At 42.8% G+C, this 20,840-nt stretch overlaps 1 protein-coding gene across 11 annotated transcripts in view; it reads right to left on the reverse strand.

The window, feature by feature from the left end:
- PDE1C (phosphodiesterase 1C) overlaps positions 1–20,840 on the reverse strand; it is a 1,966,671-nt gene that overhangs the window by 196,169 nt on the left and 1,749,662 nt on the right. For all 11 annotated transcript variants that reach the window (XM_069215191.1, XM_069215280.1, XM_069215225.1 and 8 more), the window contains 2 exons: positions 9,281–9,401; positions 7,130–7,305 (listed from right to left, as the gene is read on the reverse strand). In XM_069215191.1, coding sequence (XP_069071292.1) covers positions 7,130–7,305; positions 9,281–9,401 — 297 coding nt within the window. The remainder of the gene's footprint in view (positions 1–7,129; positions 7,306–9,280; positions 9,402–20,840) is intronic.

Raw genomic sequence — 20,840 nt, forward strand, 5'->3', positions numbered from 1 at the left:
CTGGACCGTGTGCCCACTACCACTGCCCCCAGGTCCCTGTTGTTGTTGGGGTGTTGGGTTAGCCTGGGTGCCCTGTAGTGGTGAACACACCGCTGATTGACCTGTCCTGGGTAGGGAGGTTTGGGCCCGCTGGGTGGGTGCTGTGCTGGTGTTACCAGAGGGTGAAAGCTCGGTGTTGGGCTGTGGCTGGGCAAGGGGAACCGACTGTCCTGAGGCCCACAATGGTCCGGGCTGGTCATCAAGATCCAGTAGGGCAGAGCTGCTGTCGTCACTGTGGGCCTCTTCTGGGGGTGGAGTGGTGTTGTCTGGACCCTCTGGTGTGGTGACGTTCCTTCGGGTTCCTGCGGGGGTATAAGTACATGATTATTGCATGTGTGTGTTTCATGGTGTGCAATGGTTGGGTGTGTGTGAACCCCAGTGCAGGCATTCCTGTGTGTGGGGTTGTGTGCTGATGGTTAGGGGGTGTTCTGGGTATGTGCAGTGGGCATGCTTTAGTGATGGGTGTCCATGCTTAGTTGTGTCATGCAGGTCTTGGGGTTGGGATGTGTAGTTGGTGTTATGGGTACATTAGTGAGGAGTTTGGGTGATAGGGGAGGGTGTGAGGGTGGGTGTGTGAGATAGCATGCAGGTAGGGTGGGGGATATGATAGTGAAGATTCGACTTACCAGTGTCCGTTCCTCCAACGACTCCTCCGAGGCCCTCAGGATGCAAGATGGACAAGACTTGCTCCTCCCATGTTGTTAGTTGAGGGGGAGGAGGTGGGGGTCCGCCGACAGTCCGCTGTACCGCGATGTGGTGCCTGGAGACCGTGGAACGCACCTTCCCCCGTAGGACGTTCCACCTCTTCCTGATGTCCTCCCTATTTCTTGGGTGCTGTCCCACTGCGTTGACCCTGTCCACTATTCTTTGCCATAGCTCCATCTTCCTGGCTATGGATGTGTGCTGTACCTGTGAGCCAAATAGCTGTGGCTCTATCCATAGGATTTCCTCCACCATGACCCTGAGCTCCTCCTCGGAAAAGCGGGGGTGTCTTTGGCGTGACATGGGGTGTTGTGTGTGATGTGTGGGGTGGTTTATGTGTTGATGAGTGTGGTGAGTGGAGTTGTAGGTGGTGTTTTGTGCGTGGATGTTGTGTGGGTGATGGTGTTGTGTGCCTCTGTGTGATGGGGTTGTCTATTCTGTGCTCTCTCTCTCTCGCCTTCTCTCTGAAGTTTTGGTTGTAGGAGTTTGTGGGTGATGTGGGTGTATGTTTTATATTGTATTGGATGTGTGGGAGTGGTGTGTGTATGTGTATCAGGTGTGTGTATTTGTAATTGTCCAATGTGGCGGTGGTTTGTAGATGTGTGTGTATTTTGAGCGCGGCGGTGTGTACAGCCAATGGAATACCGCGGTTGAAAGACCGCCGCGTGGATTCGTGGGTCGTAATGGCATGGGCGTGTTTCTGTTGGCGTGGAGGTGGAGGTTTTGTTTCCGCATGTTTATCGCTGACCTTTGGTGTGGCAGCATTGTGTGGGTGTCTGAATTTCGGCGGATTTCGAGATGTGTGTCATAATAGCTGTGGCGGTCTACCGCCGCCGCCGCGGTGTATTGGCGGTCTTCTGCACGGCGGTAAGCGCCTTATACCGCCAATGTTGTAATGACCCCCATAGTCTGGTAAGTCCTTTTGCATATCCAGCAAGGTGTCCAATTTGACTATAAACCGCGGCAGCATTATCTTGTCAGGATCTTTCAATTTATGCTTAAGAACCTCATAAATGTATGGGTGCACCGGAACGATAGGCGCTGAGCTCTGAAACTTGCGCAGGAGGCAATCAGAGGATGTATCAGGGACTTCATCATCCGGATACCCCATGTTTGCTTTAACATATCTGATTAAGTCAGGCAACATTTCCTGGGAAAAATGCTTGCCCTTCTGCTCATCAGGGCCAGGCCCTTCCTCCTCTGACCCTGAGGACTGCACAGGGATGGAGCCCTGTGGTTTACAAGAGTGTCCCATCAACCTCTTCAGCCTAGAGCCCTCAATCTCCCTGCACCATTTCAACAGCGGAGGAGAAGGGGAAGAGGGTGAAGAACAGGGAGTTGAAAATGAAGACTCTGCCACATGCTTCCTCTTCAGTGAGTGCTTCCCCATGAGCATCAATATAGGCACTCAGCACAAGGCCAGAAACTCCTGTCCCCAGCAAGTGACTAATCAACACAGTTCTGCTCCAACACTCAGCGCCAAAGGAAACTGCTATGGGGTACTCACCCCAGGGTCCCATATATGTAGGTTTTCCATAACAGCCTCAGGTTGAAGGAATGCAGATTTGTACAGCGCAGGCACACGCTCAGCCCCCAGTGCACCTGAGCAAAATATACATGTCCCAAATGGAATTCAGGCAAAACCAGAAGGCGGCCCAGCTACGCACTTCCTGGGACCCGACTGGTAGAACCCAGGGATGCACATCTCCTGGCCAGCCCAGAAGGTAAAGAGAAATGCAGCACGCTGCACAGGCCCAACCCCAGAAGAGCAACCTCCATGAAAACAGCAATTCTTGCAGCAGGCTCCATGTCAAAAACAGTACCACCATCCGCCAGGAGCCGATCTGCCACACACACGTCTCCCTACCAGCCTGAGAGGCAGGGAGATGCTTCAACTTCCAGCCACCACTACTGCCCACTATCATATTGGCCGAAGCACCAGCACCTCCACTCTGGCTCCTCAGGAGCAGCTTACAGCAATCCTTGTCCCATTCTGTTAGCAGACAGGAAAAAAGGACAGAACGAATGCTGGGTAAGTATGCATTAAGTACTCTTGGTGGGAGGGAGTGGGGCAGGGTTCCAGCATTCCTTTTGTTCTTTTTTCTGTCTGGGAGATAGTATATAGCTCCAATCATAATGAATGGGACAAGGACAGGAGGTAACTGGGGGTAATAAATACATACAAGATACATAAAATGTATACAAATGTATTGTACTCGACAACATAAAATTAGCTAGAAATTTAATTGAGGTTCAGTGGCTAAAAAAAAGCAGTATGTATTCCAGTTAAATAATTCCACAAAATGAGGTGCTTGTGTTTACATAGTATGTGCTATAATAACCCATCTCTGTAGTATTCTTATTATTCACCACGGTAAAATGATGAGTCAGCCGAGGTGAGCTTAGAGCCTTTGATATGAAGTATACATATGTATTTCAGCAGGAGGCCCCCAGCTCATGTGAGCTACAAAAAAAGGTGACAAACTGCTAGCACTGTAGTAGCTAAAGGGACACATCACTAAATCCCTGAAGGATCATGGACAGAATATCCAAAACAAAAATATCATGTGGACAGAATATTGTGTCAAAAATATCGAGGACATAAATATCAAGAAGGTAAGTGCAAAAAGCTAAGTATAGATGTACTATTATTAACTCCACATCTATACAACTTGAAGATATATATATAGCTAAGTATAGATGTACTATTATTAACTCCACATCTATATACCTTGAAGGTACATATATATATATATCTCGTCAAGGTATACATATCTGGAGTTATATATATTAAAACTTTGCTTACCTATAGAAACTTACCTTCACCATATTTTGTCCTCGATAGTCTTGGAATTATATTTTGTCCCACAGTATGTGTTTCCCAAAATTCTGTCTAAATACCATCCCTGAAATTGTGGGGACAGATGACTGCTTTCTGAATCGGATAGGGTGATTTATTCAGCCCATCCAGCACTGGCAGTACTGTTGCAAATTGCCGATAGATACTTAGATGACATCTGAGAGTGAAATGCTTCTTCACGTTGGGTCCCACACTAAAATAGGATATTGCATATGTTCCTATACGGAACTGCCGGTAAAATCTAACACCTTTTAGCCAAAATATATACAAACATATCCCTGTAAAAGGCACAGTTTGAATAATTTTTCCCAAAATGTATTTCCGGGAAATGAATCCCAAATCCTATGATTCTGCAAGGATTGGATGTCAGTGTGGGGGTAGTCTGAATACATTTTTCCAAATAAAATAACTACACATAGCGGTAAAGCACTCTCTAGAAAACAGTATTAAACATGACATACCAGTTGAGCTCAAGAAAGGTACAATATTTTTTCAAAGATTATGGCAAAGTTAAATTACAAAACAGTAGAAACATTATTACAATGGAATTCTAATTCCTCAGTGTTTTGATTTCAAAGGACAATCAGCATACAAAAATATTTTGAAACAGCCCTCATATGATGTGTAAGATTTGTTTTGCACTGAGGAAAGCTTCTGTTCCTAATAAGTAATAAATCAGATAGAGTAATTTTCACAGGGAGCTGAAATCTATATTCTCTTGCCAGGAGCTACTGACAAAGGTAATTAATTTTGAAATTAATAAAATATGCGTTACATGGAAATATAATTCACCACTTAGATTTCAGCCTCCGTACTTTATTAATCATTCATACAGTGAGACTGTTGCCGCTGATGGCTTGGATTTGAATATTGATATTAAGCCTTGGGATCTGTCAGTACATTCCTTTAATTTAAATTTCCTACCAGAGTCTTAAGAAACACCAAGTGTAGTTCATAGGGATATTCACAGGGTGGTGCTGCAGCTTAAAAAAACGATAGCAGAATCTATATTAGAAACGTTCTTTATGCATGTCTATGGAATCGCCTGTATGAAATCGCAGGACAAATCTGTGTGTACCAGAAACTATGAGGCCGCATATAAAAGAGCAAGGATTGCAGCCCACCTCAAGGAAATAATATGGTAATTAAAACTTTAAAATTCAATTTGTATATGCATTATTTGTTTAAGCACATCCTTCTAACCATGTTATGCACACTTCCCTGTCTGGCACAGCACTGCTTACAATAAACCAATACTCTGTACATGAAAACAAAAACATGCCCCAAGCTATTTGCTAAGACACTTGCTGTAGCTGTTTTTTTAGCAAAGAATATGACATGAAATCTACTTACTACATAAATAGATGCTTGAAATGTAATGCACTGCTCTGATTACAGCAAGGGCAACACTTGGCCAAAAAAGTGTTTCATTCTCAAGCTTATTACTCGTCATCCTCTGGAAAAAATACAGAGAATATACAACAAATGCATCTGGAAGAATTCAAAATACTGCCCCTTCAGTCCTCAACATAACAAAAAAGAGTTACTTTTATAGAGGCCCTTCAAGCACCATGAGGAATCTCGGCTCTGAATTTCACCAAAATCACAGCCAGAGAGCCAGTGTTAATATGGAGACAGGAAACTTCTTGGTCTGACCCAGCTGCCATTATGCCCTGTGGGGCCCACAGCAGGGGAAACAAGACCTTGTATCTTCCGCATGGCAGGATCCATGCTGAACATAATGCCAGTAAGCCACACCCACCTCTGGTGCCAGGAAAAATCGTATGTGATTTCATAGAAAAACAATGCAAAAATACCATAATTGACAAACCATTTCACCTAAACTGTTTAATGGAAATTCTCAAAATGAGCTACATTCACCATTTCATAGAAATCAATTCCTAGAATGTCTTTTTGTGCAAATTTGTCTTTTGCATGCTTATTTTTTAAAGTATAAACACAATGGTTACACCCTTTACTGAACACCAAAAACCTTTCTATACTATGTTTCACCCAACCCTCAACTGTAAAACTCCTCTCTACCTCTAAACTCCGCCCATTCCTGACCCCTAAAACTCCCCTAATATGCCTTAACACCTTCCACCCTGACCCTCAAAAACCCTTACCATAACCAATCTCCACCCATCCCTGAACCTTAAAATAACCTCAACGCCCTTAAACACCAACCATCAATGACCCTTAAATACGCCTCCCCACCCTTAAACTCCACATATCTCTGAATTCTCAAACCCCTACGCCACCTAAACTTCACTCAATCCTGGGACCGGAAAAGCTTTTCACTGCCCCTAACCTCACCGTAGCTTTTAAAAAAACACCGGCCCTAAACTCTGTCCATTCATGAACCCTAAAACCCCTCAACACCCCTACACTCCACCCATCCCTGAGCCATCATACCTCTAAACTTTACACATGCATGGTCTCTAAATACCCCTCACCACCCCTAAACTCCACCCATTCCAGAAAACAACAAAAAAAATCTCACTACCCTAAACTACACCCATCTGAACCCTAATAAACCTGTTCTATGCCTCAAATCCACAAAATCCATCCCTAAAACCTCCTGATCACCCATAAACATTACTCATCCCTGAACCCAAAAACCCCTAACTGGTCCCACACTCCACTCAAGTTTAACATAATTTTGGCGTTTTCCTTAAAATTAACTTTCCTTAAATGTTTTCTTTAATTTGGGATTCATTTGTATTTCTTTAAAGTTTTATATGATTTGGTTTCCTCCAATGGGGTTTCTCAGTTTTCTGTTTAACATTAATTCACATGCATGAGCCTGGATAGTCTATCATTAGACCCAGATGCCCAGAATACAGCTCCAGGCAACTTGTAATAGGGGCAATGTGCTTATGCTCAATCTGAGCCAGTGGTTTGTGGTGCCCAGTACCAACACTTAATTGTAAAAACGACACTTATTTTAGTCTGCCAAATGGTCTGTTTGTCTAATGTAGGGATGGGCGCAACTACAGTTTTTTAAAATGTATTCAATATACATTAAAATTGAATAATACCTTCCACCAAATCCATTCAAATAGATTTGGGGCCTGGAATAGTCTAAATTGTCACACTTATAGGAGTTTGATAGTTAGTGGTTGTGTTTGGTTCTGTAATTGGCAGTGCTGGCAGGGGCAATAGATGGTGCAAGCTGCAGTGGCCTCCTGATGATAACCCAGCGCTTATGCTTATATATAATTTTTTTAACAAATTAAGCACTAGATATACAAAACATGAAAGACCACATTGGCTTGGATTGGATTAGTAAGTCTACTTTATGAAAATACAACCTTATAACATAACAGTAATATTGCGAATGTATCTTAATTATTGACAAAGGCCTGCTACAGAAAGTAATTTACCATTTAAGTTAATTTTCATACTTTACATACCCCACACGGAGCCTATTAACATATGGCAAACTGTAGCAAAAATAGTTCCTCTCATACACCAGCACTGGATCTTAAAAGATGCAGAATTCCCTTATGTGTTTTGCTTGTTTACCTTTGGCTGCTTGTGCTTTCCACTTTTCTCGGTTTTGCAGCACCACTTCGTGCCAGGTGTTTCTAAAGCTTTTGAAGTCCACAGTGAGTATAGAGCAGTTCAAAGAGGCACTTCCCTCAGACCCAGTGCTTTTGACACTTGTTCTTTTAACTTCAGAGGTGGTAATGCTATTCAGGCTGGAAGGCAAAAAAACATTGCCACATTTGTTAAGACTGCTTCATGGAACACAACATGGCAGACAAGCAAATATCACTGTGCTACGGAAGTGAACAACTCAACTAGAGAAAGGCCTCATAGGATTCTGGGGGCGTAGTAAGAAGAGTTGAGGGAGACAAGCTGGGGTTAATAGAGGAGGAATCAAGTATGGGAGAGTGGAAGCTGGCATTGGATGGATAAGAGGGCTTGCTGCATAAAAGTCTGGAACGGTCTGGTAGACTTCAACATCGTTTAAGGAGTATTACAGGTAGGATTAAAGTTAGAGTCAGTTACCTTCATTTAATAATGTTGATTGAAATTCTGCCGAAGGGCATCTGATTATAGACAAGTCAACTGCTTTTGATCCAAATGCAAGATAGCTTTATCACAGAAAGTCTGACCTTCAGATAATGTTAGCTGTCTCACCAGTCTCATGATTGCCAAATATTTCCTAATATAAACACATAACTAAATATACATAGGCCCTCTTTGGCTGAAGCACCGCCAACAGGCTGGCGGTGCTTCAGAGGGGATTACGACCGTGGCGGTAGCGCTGCGGTCGCACCACCGGGGCTGGCGGTTTCCCACTACATTTGCCCTGGCGGTGATAATCCGCCAGGGCAGCGCTGCTTGCAGCGCTGCCCAGGGGATTACGAGTCCCCCTACCGCCAGCCTTTTCAAACCGCCAGGAAAAGGCTGGTGGTACAGTGAGTCGTGGGGCCCCCTGACAGGGCCCCGTGTAGCTTTTCACTGTCTGCATAGCAAACATTGAAAAGCACGACGGGTGCAACTGCACCCATCGCACGGCTGCAACACCGCCGGCTCCATTTGGAGCCGGCTCCCATGTTGCGGCCCACATCCCCACTGGGCCGGCGGGGATGTCATAATGCGCACCGCGGGAGTGCGGCCGCATTGGCGGCCACACAGCGGTTACAACTTGGCGGGCGGCGGTTGCCGCCCGCCAATGTTGTAATGACCCCCATAGTGTTTCAGTCAGCCCGCTTCACCCATTGCTCTGTTCAAGTGCCATTCACATTTTGATTCTGCCCTTCTCAGCCTACAGTTATAGGCAGTGGGTCAGCCAACTTCAACTACTGGGCCTTTTTGTGAGTAACAGCACTTTGCAATTGCATATAAGAACATCCAAATAACAAGAAGAAAAATTGTTTGAAAACAATGTTCAAAGCTAAAGGTGTTAAATGAATAATGGTATTTTAGATGTTAGATCAAGATGCCACCTGGATGACGCCTGGAGGCAGCCGCAAGATAGTAGTTAATGACTGGTTCTGTAATTGGAGGTGATTGAGAGAGCAGCACAGCCAGATATTGAGGGATCTTCTAAAGTGGTGTGGAATGGCGGTCATGGTAAGCAGCACTTATTCAAGCACATAAATGTTAGGTCCCTGTTAGTGAAGTAGCTTATTTAACAGGTTAGACAAAAATGTTTGAAATGTCACTTAATAGAGACGTGATACATTTTCTTCTGGCATTCTACATTTTACTTAGTGATGCTTAAGACACACATAATTTTCTCTGGCTGTTGCCTGTTCTGTGGTGCAAATGTCTAGTGTGACCCCAGTTCACAGAAGATTACAGTCTGGATATGTTAGCCCATGACAAGAGATAAGTTAACAAGAAAATTAATTGAATCATGCTTCTTTGGTGTCATTTATCTCAGTGGAAGGGTCACAATCTCACTGGTCTATTCATACAAACAATTCTGCTTTCAAAAGACTTAGTCATGGAATAATATGCCTTTTGAAAAACAAAGATTAGAACATAATCAATAAGAAGCAGGTTGGGAAATTCTCATGAATCAGTGAAACTTCAGAAGGTGCATGCATTGCATAAGCAGATCAACAGGAATGCATCATCTTGTTCAATAGTGGCGAAGCCATCATTCACTAGTGGCATAAATCAAGCTCACCTTCGGAAGGCCGTGGCTTTCACACTAACCTGGAACGTCTGAATCCTCCGAGTCCAGAGCGCGAGGCTTCATCAATGAGAGGAGCCACAATTTTCTCAGTCATGTCCGTCAGCACAGTAAAGGTTGGATCCACAATGAAATCAATGAAACCTGGACAACATTTCAAAGCACACATTCAGGTATGGCAATACATGTTTCTTTCTAGCTTTGTTGTTCTTTTATAATTTAAGATGAGCAGCAGAAGCTTACATGTTAGTAGAAGACACTTGGGTGGAGATTTAATCAAATCTAGCACAAATTTGCTTGGCTGTATTGTGCTAAGACGATAGACTGACATATGATGCTGTTGCTCTTTTCCTCAGGGCTGGCACTCTTTCAGGCTGTATAACCATTACATCATAATGGAAAGGTGTATGTGTGATGTCTAGCATAGTTTGGTACTAGAAGGGTACCTTTTCAGTACAAAAAAGTATGATACCATACTTTAACATGTTAAAGAAATTGAATGTGTGTTGTACAGTGTACCACACATGCACATATTGAAAGGATCAGAGAAATAAAAACATTTCTCTCAGTTAATGCCTGCCTCTAGAAGGCATTATTTTTGGAGCAAAGCCATTTCTACAAATGTTGATCGACAGGACTTTCCTTCAAAGAACATGGGTTCGAGCCTGGGATCACTGGAAGCTCCCTTCATGCAAACTAGTGAGCAATAACACACATACTGACTTGTATTACTTTTAGCCAACTTTGCAATGCAAAAAAAGCTATGTGCTGGAAAGTATATAACAACTCAACACTTTGGGCCTTATTTTGAGTTTGGCAGACGGGAAGGCATGTCTGCTGAACTCCCAACAGGGTGGTCACTGCCTACGCGGCAACCTCCCCGACTGAGTTATTAAGAGTTTTCTGCTATGTCTGCGGGCGGAAAAGAGGCTACAGCATTTTCTCCAACTCGTAATCAAGGAGATGGCAATGCTGTAGCCTGCAGGGTGCACCAGCACCCTCGCAATATTCACTGTCTGCAAAGCCAAGTGCATGGGCAGTGCATGGGCCCTCCTGGGCCCCCCACACCCGTTCTTTGCCGCCATTTTCATGGCAGTGCTACTGCCATGAAACCGCTGGCGGAGAAGGGGGTTGTAATCCCCAGGGCAGTGCTGCCCTGGCATATTAGGACCACCACCATCCTCTAGACCACCGGGATCTGAGATCCTGGTGGAGCTGGCGGTCTGACCACCAGAGTTGTAATGTGGCGGTTGGAACGCCACCTGCGAGTGTGGCAGGCTATAGACCACCACACTTGTAATCAGGCCCTTTGTGCCCATTTGCTTCCCTTTTGGTGACTTTACACCAGTGCAAAATGTTAATAAATCTTGCCCTAGGGTTTAATATTACTAACTCTAAACAGGCAATATATATAAGATCAATTGGATACGTTTTTTTCATGTCGAATCTCATATAAGCCAGTGACAGAAGCAAGATGGTGACTTCATTCACAGATTCAAGATGGTGACTTCTGTTACAGATTTAAACACAGGATGTGCATCAATATAAGTACAATGAGTGTAAAATTAATTTGTATGTTTTATTTGAGAGGGTCTCTGTAAGGGCATCAAACAGCCTTATTTCCTGTTGAAAAGGTCCCCAGCTACGTGCACAAATCTACTTCTAGAAGGAAAATAAAGGTGGATGAAAATGTTTGAATATTAGTTGTGAGACAAAAATTGTTGACCATCATTTGATGAAGTGATGTATACAACAATGCTGTCATTCCTTCACCATTATCATCGTCAAATGGTAAACATATATTAAGGTAAAGCATGCCTACCTGAAAGCAATTTTACTCATCTTGCTCATTCATCACAGTGACAATATTAACAGATTTGTATTAGTTGACGATTAAGACATGGGATAAGACATGGGAGTTGAATAAACATATGTGGTACTTTACTTACATATACAAAGGTTAGCAGGTTTTTACAAGCACCACAATCTAATTGCCTCTAAACTTTCTGAAAACTACCCTATGTCAGCTGTCTTTAAACGGAGGGGCCTGAATTGATCTCATGGTAAGGCACCAGGCACTTGCAAAGAGGAGCACCATGATAAAATCAGTGCTGCATTTTCAGTGAAGAATCTGAGTGGCAGTGAGCTACTCACTAACGGGACATCAGTAACATCCCTTGTCTCTCATATTGCTGGCTGGGAGTAGATGTCAAAGAGGGAGTGTAACTCTTAGAGTCACCATCTCCAGCCTCATGGATCTGATAAAGGATCACACCTGGGCTACCATTATCATGTTGTCAATCATTTATCTGATTGCTTTTTTTAAAGGGATGACTGAACATAAATGCAATGTTTGATATAATAATTATATTTGCAGCTGCCAATTTCATAGAATAATTGTAAAAATATATGATTGTCTTTCTAAGGGGCCCGTAGCATTTTCTTTACACAAGGGGTGGTGAGTGTTAGAAATCAGGTTTTGGGCCAGCAGAGGTATGCACCCTGTTCAAGAAGGAACCACAGTTGTAGTCAGAGTGATTCAGATTCACACTAAAAGTTAACCTGGGCTCACACCCTCGTAGCTTGGCACAGAGCAGTCAGGCTTAACTGTAGAGGCAATGCCTAAAGCATGTGTGGAACACTTCAAACAGTAACAATGTAAACACCACACTGAAAGATACCACACCTAGTTAGAAACACAGATCTTAATTTAATGAACAAAACAAGGCCACCATGACAAAAATCCAATAGGTAGAAGTTGAGATTTGAATTTTTAAAGATTAAACTTAGTTGTAGTGCCTAAAAGCATAAAACGCCAACGAGGACTATCTGGTCATGCTAGACTGTGTGAAATTCAAAACTTCAGACTAACAGCGATGGGAAGAAGTTCACTGAGACCCAGGAAAGAGTTGCTGGTGGAGGTCTGCAGTTGCGTTGTGTCGGCCAGGCATCATGGATGGGCAGGTTGGATCTTTGCGGTCACAAGTGGCGATACTTGCTGTGCATGGAGATAAACTTATGGCACCACAAGCTGAATCTTCTAGCGAGCAGAGTGGTTATAGTTTGAGCTGGCACATTTGCTATTGAGAAGAGCCAAAAAACGTATTTTAAGGAGCAACAAAAACACTTCCAAGGGCCCAGGATCTGGGAGGCACCTCTTGGGGTTCAGGGGCTTGTTGAAGATGGGCCCAGGAACTTTGGGGAACCTGTAATGTCCCTGAGGCTTAGATCAGGAGGCCAGCAGACTTGCCCTTTGAGTTACTCAGGGGGCACTGGTTTCAAGATGGAGGGTGTCAGGCCAGGTTCTCGTTCCCCAGGGAGGAGGGCAGCAGGCAGCAGGTCATCTCAACAAAGCAGGAGTCCAGCAGAGGAGCAGCTCAGCAAAATGGCAATCCTTGCAGCAGCACAGCAGTCCTTCTGCCTGGTAGAGTGTCCCCAGGTCCAGAAGTGTACTGAAGTTGTGGTGTTTGAGGTCCAGTATTTACACTTTGGTGCTCTGGTTCTGGAAGGTGGGAGAAGCCTCTAGGCAGTGGCTTGGAAGTGCAAGGAATCTCCTTCCTCCTCCTGTCCTAGCTCCTAGAAGGCTGGAGTGACATTACAGGGTCATTAAGCCTATTGTGAGGAGACAGGGCATAGCTTATTCAGGTGCAAGTAGGGCTGTGCTTAGCTCCGCCCCTCCATCAAGCCTGTTAATGGCCCATCAGGGCGCATCAAGTCACACCTAAGCTCCCATTGTGTGGCTGTCTGGAGCGAATGCACAAAGCCCAGCTGTCACCCCACTCCAGACCTGTATTGAAGACAGTCAGCATGCACACAGGACTAAGAGCAGGAAAATGCCAATTTTCTGAAAAGTGGCATTTTCAAAATTGTAACAATAACTCTGACTTTACGACTAAGGAGGATTTATCATGACAATTCCATATTTACTAATACATGACAGATATACCCCTTCCCAATCACAAATTACAGCTTATTAAATTAATAAATTATTTTGGAAGTGTTTCACTACCAGGATATGTAAAACCTAAAAGTACATGCCCTTACTTTTAACTATGCAAACCCCTGCCCCATGGGCCATTTATGGCCTATCTTAGGGGTTAAGGCTTGGCAAGAGGTTTTAAATGGCAAGCTGACATGGCAGTGTAACTCCACCTAATGGTTCTGCAATGGCAAGCCTAAGGCATGTTGAAGGGCTACTTCAGTGGGTGGCACAACCAGTGCTGCAGTCCCTCTAGTAGCATTTAATTTACAGGCCCTGGGCACAGGTGGTACATTTTACTAGGGACTTATAAGTAAATTAAATATGCTGATTGGGGATAAGCCAATATTACCATGTTTTAAGTAGAAGCATGCACATTTTAGCACTGGTTAGGTGTGGTAAAGTGAACAGTTTCCTTAGGCCAGCAAAAATGAATCCAGCAATAAGTGGAGAGAAAAAGGCATAATGTTTGGGGTAATCCTGCATAGAGGGACATTTCCAACAGTGAGGTAAAAAAAAACTTGAATACCGCTGCCCTATGATGATATCACAGGTGAAGGAATGGCATGAAGGGAGTTGATTCCTGGTCCATAAATGTAATTTGTGTACCTGAATCAATTCAACAAGTTTAACCATTCCCTGTCTAGGAGGCAGTTCTGACCTTCACATGTTCTTTGGGAGATTTTCAAATTCTACAATACGTGCTTCAGGTCATTAAGTGCTTGCTGTAGATTACCTTTTCTGGGTTTCAATTTTCTGTAGGAGTGAGACTGCAACCTCTAATGTAATTAACTGCCACCTCACTGCTTTTACTTTGGTTGTCATTGTTGCTGACATAATATACATTGAGAGGAACCTAGATCCCAATGTGGTACCTTAGCCACAGGGGGCACATTTACTATGCAAGCAACAATCCCATAATGACTCCCTCCCTCTTTGATGCTGCCATTCCCAAATGAAACCCTAAATCTACCTCTGCACGCTCCTCATAGAGGCAATTCCCCCTAACATTACATCTGACACACCATCGATAGGGAGACGTCTTTTATGTTCTCACACAATGCCCTACTTTGTGTTTGTGGAATCAAGCAACGAATTACCTTCCCAATGTGTACTGTCGTACACCCCTCTACTATTTATTATGAGAAAATCATTTACAGAATGCTTCAGAAGGAGATCTAGTTCAAAGTTGATTCCCCGCTGTGAGCATTGGAGATATTTATTATTGCACCCAAGACTGCATCTGAATATATAAGATGTAGGGCCTCATAACAAGTGTCCCCTGCAATCTTGATGGAGCCAGAAATGGGATATAACAGTTTTATCAAGATTACTGTCCTAGAGCGGCAAGAAAAAACATATGGAAATTGGTACAGGAACTGTGATTCCCCCACTGTGTTCAAAGAAATGCCACAACAGGAATTATTTCTGATCCTCTATCCTTTCGGAGTTACCAATGCCCGTGCTATCAGTAACTCCATGGAATGGAAGGCAAAGTATTCAGTCCTCTGCGAAAAACATACAGCCAACTCAGTAACTCTGTGGGAGCTTGGGTAGTTGAAAACATAATAATAAACTTTCAAATAGGGGATCATTCATTATCTTAATCAAAACTAATCATTTCTAAAACTTAATCAATGTCATTTGAGAAGTTGAGAGTAAAGAAGAAGAAAATTCCTTTGACAACATATGAAAACACATGTTTTTACTCATAAACAGATATTAAACAGCCCGAGAATAGATTAACTCACACATACCTATATAATAAGTTAACATACGTTCTAGCATCCAACATCAAGGAACTCTCAATAGTCATATTTACATTACATGGAACTAGTCACAAGTAGTTTTGATCCACTCTTGCAATGAAATTGTTAGTAAGACAACCAGTCCGTTGATTACAAGGGTACAGATACACTGACTGAATAATCACTTGTTTTTTTCAAGAGCAAGTAGCGGAGAGATGTCAACATTTCGGTCTCTTAGTAATTAATATATGAGACCATCCTTAGGACAAATGCTTAGAAACACATATCCCTGTGCTTCAGTGATTCCAAACAAATCTTATTACGGCTGTGACCATAATCCAGACATGAGGATAGACATTTAATATGAATCAAATGTTGCTGAAGTATTTGCAATTGAAAGATCAGTCAAAAATAATCCAGTTAATCAAAAGAATACCATGACACAGCTCAGGGGTACCATTGTTTCAGCAAGATTTGATTCATATTCAAGACCTATGCTCACAGCTGACTCAGGACTGAAAAAGCTCTAATTATCTTGAACCCACACATGGACCCAGTCTAAGGGAGTCCTAATCCCTAGGTGGTTCCCCTCCAGTCCTGGATACTTGGTTGTGGTGCTAAAGGTGCCCAGATAGCCAAAGGTCAACACTTGGGACTTAGAAACTTTTGGCTAAAAACTACTCTGGGAACTGAGAGAAGTCTGGGACCAACCTGTTTGCCTTGCCAACCAAGGTGCTTCACCGATCGGCCTGACTTTCCAGTATCTCCTGCTATGTTCTTCTCCACAGGTGCAAATCCTGTTCATCAGTCCTTCAACTAAAGAATAACCGGCCTCATGGTACTTTCATCAGCTCCAGCCTCCAGACTCATCCCTCTGGAGATTTTTGACCTCCAAAAAGTGACTAAGCCCCAACAAAGAAATATTTATCCAGCAGCTCCCACCAATGACTTTCCCCCATCGGACACTGCCTGCAGCCTTTCCCCGCTGAAGTTCTACCTTATCAGATAATTTTTGCTGGAATTTCTTCTATTTCTGAAGGGAAGCAATAACCGGGCCCAATCCACGAAGACATTTTTTTTAACTTTGACCCGGTCTTGCATAACTAGATCTCTGTGATTGGCACTTTGATCTTTGGCTGCTATTTTTACCCCAAACTTTATACATTCATAACTCTGGTTCTAGAGATTTGATTTTAGACATTTTGGTGTCAGATAACTTATTAAAATGTCCTGTAAATGTCTAAATTAGTATTGTGTTTTTACTAAATCAATGATTGTATGCTGCATAAACACTTTACATATTGCCTCTAAGCTAACTCTGACTGCTTTTATGCCAGGCTATCAGAGGGTTAAACACAGATTTCTTTAGTGACATTTGTGGTTTACCCTGACAGGGACTGTGACTGTTGCTTGACCAGGGTTAGCACCACAGTCAACCAACAACCCAATTTCTCACACATTGCTATTCAGCAACCTCTGCATTCTGCAGGACCATCAATGTGCTGTAAGGAAAATTTGTTGGCCCCAACATTTATTACTGAGCACTGACTAAATTCCACGCATTATTATGTGCAGGGAAATATGCCATGTTAACTATGTGGATGCAGGACGTAGAGCATGATGATGTAAAAATGCCCCATTCTCTTCCTCGTGTTTTATCGGAACCACTTGATACTAAAGTAGGCAGCACAAGTCTGATACTTTAGTGCAGGGAGGGCTCATGATTACAACATTTTTCCCACTCATATAATGCTCTTTCCCTTATGCTGATGATGTGAATGGGAATACGGAAAGCATTTCAAGTAAGTTTTCATATAACCTGTATAGAATGTTTTCCCCAATATTTTCGGACTCTAATAAAAATAGAAATCTGTCCAATCCCAGAATACAATGGGGAAAGCAACTGCCACATATTTATTTATTTAGTTTAAGTTATTAAGTGGAACCTTCAGTCTCAGGATCTCAGGAAGTCTCTTGGCGTTGTGCACATCCTTACTGATAGTTATGTGTGCATAGAATTCATGATGAGGGAAGTTACTCTTTGAAAACGCTCATTTTCAGAAGGTGCTGACCATATGTTCAGCAGAATGCTCTTCCAGATTTAGGCCCTGATTACGAGTCTGGCGGTCTCATGACTCGGGACCACCACATTATGACTGTAGCGGAACCGCCATGGTCTGACCACTAACACCGCCAGGCTGCCACCAGCCGGCAACCTGGCGGTCCCGGTGGTGGTCATCTGCCAGGGCAGCGCTGCTTGCAGCATCACCCTGGGAATTACCAGTCCCCATACCACCAGCCTTTCCATAGCGGTTTACACTGCCATGGAAAGGGCGGCGGAATGGGGGCTTTGGGGGGTCACTGGGGGTCTTTGCACTGCCCATACACTTGGCATGGGCAGTGAAGGGGCCACAATGTCGAGAATTCCACTGTCCTAATTACGGGCAGTGGAATGCGCGATGGGTGCTGTTGCACCAGCAGCACCACCACATTGGTTGCGGCTCCATTAGGAGCCGGCGTCAATATAAAGGCCCTGTTCACTGCAGGGCTGGCGGGCGGAAATGCTGTTTCCGCCCACCAGCCACAGTGAACTCCTAATAAGGCCGGAGGGGTTCAGGCCGCACAAGGGGCCCGAAGGCAGAAAGAGTTTGGCTGGCAGCCTCAGCCGCCTGCCAAACTCGTAATGAGGGCCTTAGACTGGGGTTGCCCTGAATATTTTGCCACCCAAGTACTTTAACTTAAATTTAGGCTTTGTGACGGCATAGCAGAAGCAGAACTTAGAGGCATCCTATGGGCATACTTGGTAAGCTACGTATCTCACGTCTAAAAAAAATGTCATCTAAATGTAAGCATGTCTTCTTGCTAGGATCTGAGGAGAAACAACAAAGTTTCGTCAATAATCTGGCCCATACATGCTATTAAAGAGGTGTTTCTCTGGGTCCTATTTGTGAATCGACCTGTGTGTCAGGAATGAGCGCATGGATGATCAGCAAACCCTTCATTACATGATCACTTACGCACATATAAGAATGTCACATACAACGTGCAATGTCCAATCACCTACTGAATATGAATAGTCCACTTGAGAAACATATATGATGTCTTTAGTATAACTGAGTTACCCAGAAAGTTACCCGGGGGGAATCTTACTCCTGAACAATATTGGGAGTGTGTCCACGTGAATGGATTCATTCACATTTACTGTTATGGCAGTAAGGGATAATTTTAAGTATGAGCAATTGTGCCCTCAGGAGCGGGCTCTGGGTGTAACAGTCTGGGGATAACTGCAGAAGGTTGTGAACACTCACAAACTCTCAACTTTGTGGAAAATCACATATCTGTTGCAGGTAGTTTCTTGCTCTGAAATAGATGAGAGATTTGCTCCTCTCCTGGGTGAGAAGGGAGGGGGAACATTCCCAAAACTGGTGGGAATTTAAGCGTAAAGATTTCTCCGTGTTAAAAGAAAAATACCCCGGGGAAAACATAGGAAAAAAGTTCAAATGCACAAAGAACACGTATTTATTATATTAAATTATGCGAAATATGGACTAGCGGAATTCATGTATACATGAAATTGTTTACGCATTTGTAAATTAAAAGGCATATCTAAGTATTGCCTGGTGAATTCTTTAAGAAGTCCAAAAAACGAGGCATTGCCTCCGATCGTAAGAGTAACTCTCCTGGAGCAAGTCCATGAACGTCAATCAACCAAAATGCCCGGGTTAGCGGAATTGACATCACACACCCTTTAACCTCCACTTTCATACACACATACACACAAATTCACACATAAGCTCTCTCTCACATAGACACACTCTCACTCGCAAGCACGCACACAACATACATTTAAAAGCATGTTTACTTACCTCAGCTGCACTAGAAGGACATATTCCAGCTAACTGTACTTCATTTTAATTCACTAATAGTGAATATTAAGCTATTGTTCACTATTTATTAGTGTGCTAAAAAATAGAAAACAAAGAGAGAGGAGCCCCGACTGACGCCCATAAGGACGAGCCGTCACTGTGTTCCTGGCACTGAGTGTGCCACCTCTAAGGCCAGGGGTCGCAAAGGCAGTGCCAGCGGTGGTAAAGGGCAAGCCAAAGGTCGCAACTGCGACCCATAAATGACAATCATGGGCAAGACTTCAACTTTTTTTTATTTTGGGATTCGTGAAACGGACTCAAAGAAATACTTTCAAAATTTTGAAGCGCCTGAAACAACAATATTATCTTTCAGCTCAGCGCTTTCTGTTGGTTATAATAAACTCCCTCGAATTAAGGGTATTTTATTACAGCCCAATTTCACTAACAGATATACAATAATTTCCATTACTTCCTGGTGATGGCACTCTTGGCTCTAAAATAATTGCACAATGATCACGCCTCGGAAAAACGTTCTACTCTTCACTTAAACTCAATAGGCCTGATTCACAAACAGCAGAATCTGGTAAATCAGGGCTGAGACAGGAGTAAATAAAAAATAATTTAGGCCTACTCCTGGACTTTTGTAAATCAGCAGTACTTCAAGAGTAAGTAACACCTACCAAATTATTTGTGAATCGGACCTGATGGCTGTATTATATTAATTGTGATGGCTTTTACGAAGCTTAAGAACGGTGTCTTTTCCATCTCATATTTAATTAATGTATTTTTATTACCATAGTACATTTATGGACAGAAAATACTGAGTCTGACAGCAGAAATTTGATTAACACAATGTGTAACATTGGCAGACTTTTTTTTTTTTTCTGAGAGTAGAAGAAAATATTTGTAATCTAATTCCCATACTTAGCTCAAAAGAATTCACAACCCAATGCAATAATAATCCATGGCCTACTAAACCTAAAAAATCAGCGATGTTCAAAATGATTCCACTTGTGTGCAATTATAGCTTCACCAGAACCTTAAAAATACTTACGAGAGACCAGATATCGCTCATTACAATAGGACGGGCCTATTAGTTATTCTCGTTTATTAACGCTCCAAAATCATTTTCCAGGCTGATATGCTACATTCCTTATTGTTGGTCAAGGAGGGCGTTTCCCTTTGATTAATGGTGCTAAAATGCGTCTGTGGTTTGGCGCTTTATAAATGTATACTCTTTTTTTAACTTGAAATTGAGGATAGTTCCTTGCTCGTTGTAATTGGTTCTAGATCTCAAGTTAGGTGCCCTTTTTTGTTTGCATTTCAACATTGGTATGATGATTTTGCTATAGTGCGCCTTCTTGAAGACCCACAAGTAGTAACTCACCTAGACGTTCAGTCAAGTTGCATCAAGAACACTCCATGGTAATTACTCCTTTTAAGTGGTTCTGTAATTGTAATCGTACCCCCTCAATTAATGCGACTTTTCAGGATAGTTCATATCACTTTTCCACAAATATGCATGTATTTTAGTTGGGGTTTAATTAAAGTTGGGAACAGGTGAATAATACCTATAAAACTTCAAAACACTAGTAATTCACCAGTTAGGATTATAACTGCACCTCGCTCCCACCACTGCCCTCATGTCAGAAAGATAGCACACTCCGAAGTACAGAAGTTTGCTTCAATTCCAGGGTATAAGTTAAGTAAAGATAAGTGTGCAATACTTCCACTTAATGAATTCTGCTTTCCTGAAGATTTTAAATCCTCAAATTGTCACTGGGACAATGATAAAATTATATATCTATGTCTCTGGTTTAAACCTTCTTTTAAAGATACAATTTTTCTGTTCTTGATTCACTTATATCTAAATGGAACTCGTTATTTTTATCCTGGTGGGGTAGATTAGATTCTCTTAAAATGATGTTACTTCCTGTAATCCTCTTTTATTTATCAATCATTCCAATTAATATCCATTGTTTTTATTTTA

Source organism: Pleurodeles waltl, chromosome 2_1 (genome assembly GCF_031143425.1).
Source record: "Pleurodeles waltl isolate 20211129_DDA chromosome 2_1, aPleWal1.hap1.20221129, whole genome shotgun sequence".
Taxonomy (NCBI): domain Eukaryota; kingdom Metazoa; phylum Chordata; class Amphibia; order Caudata; family Salamandridae; genus Pleurodeles; species Pleurodeles waltl.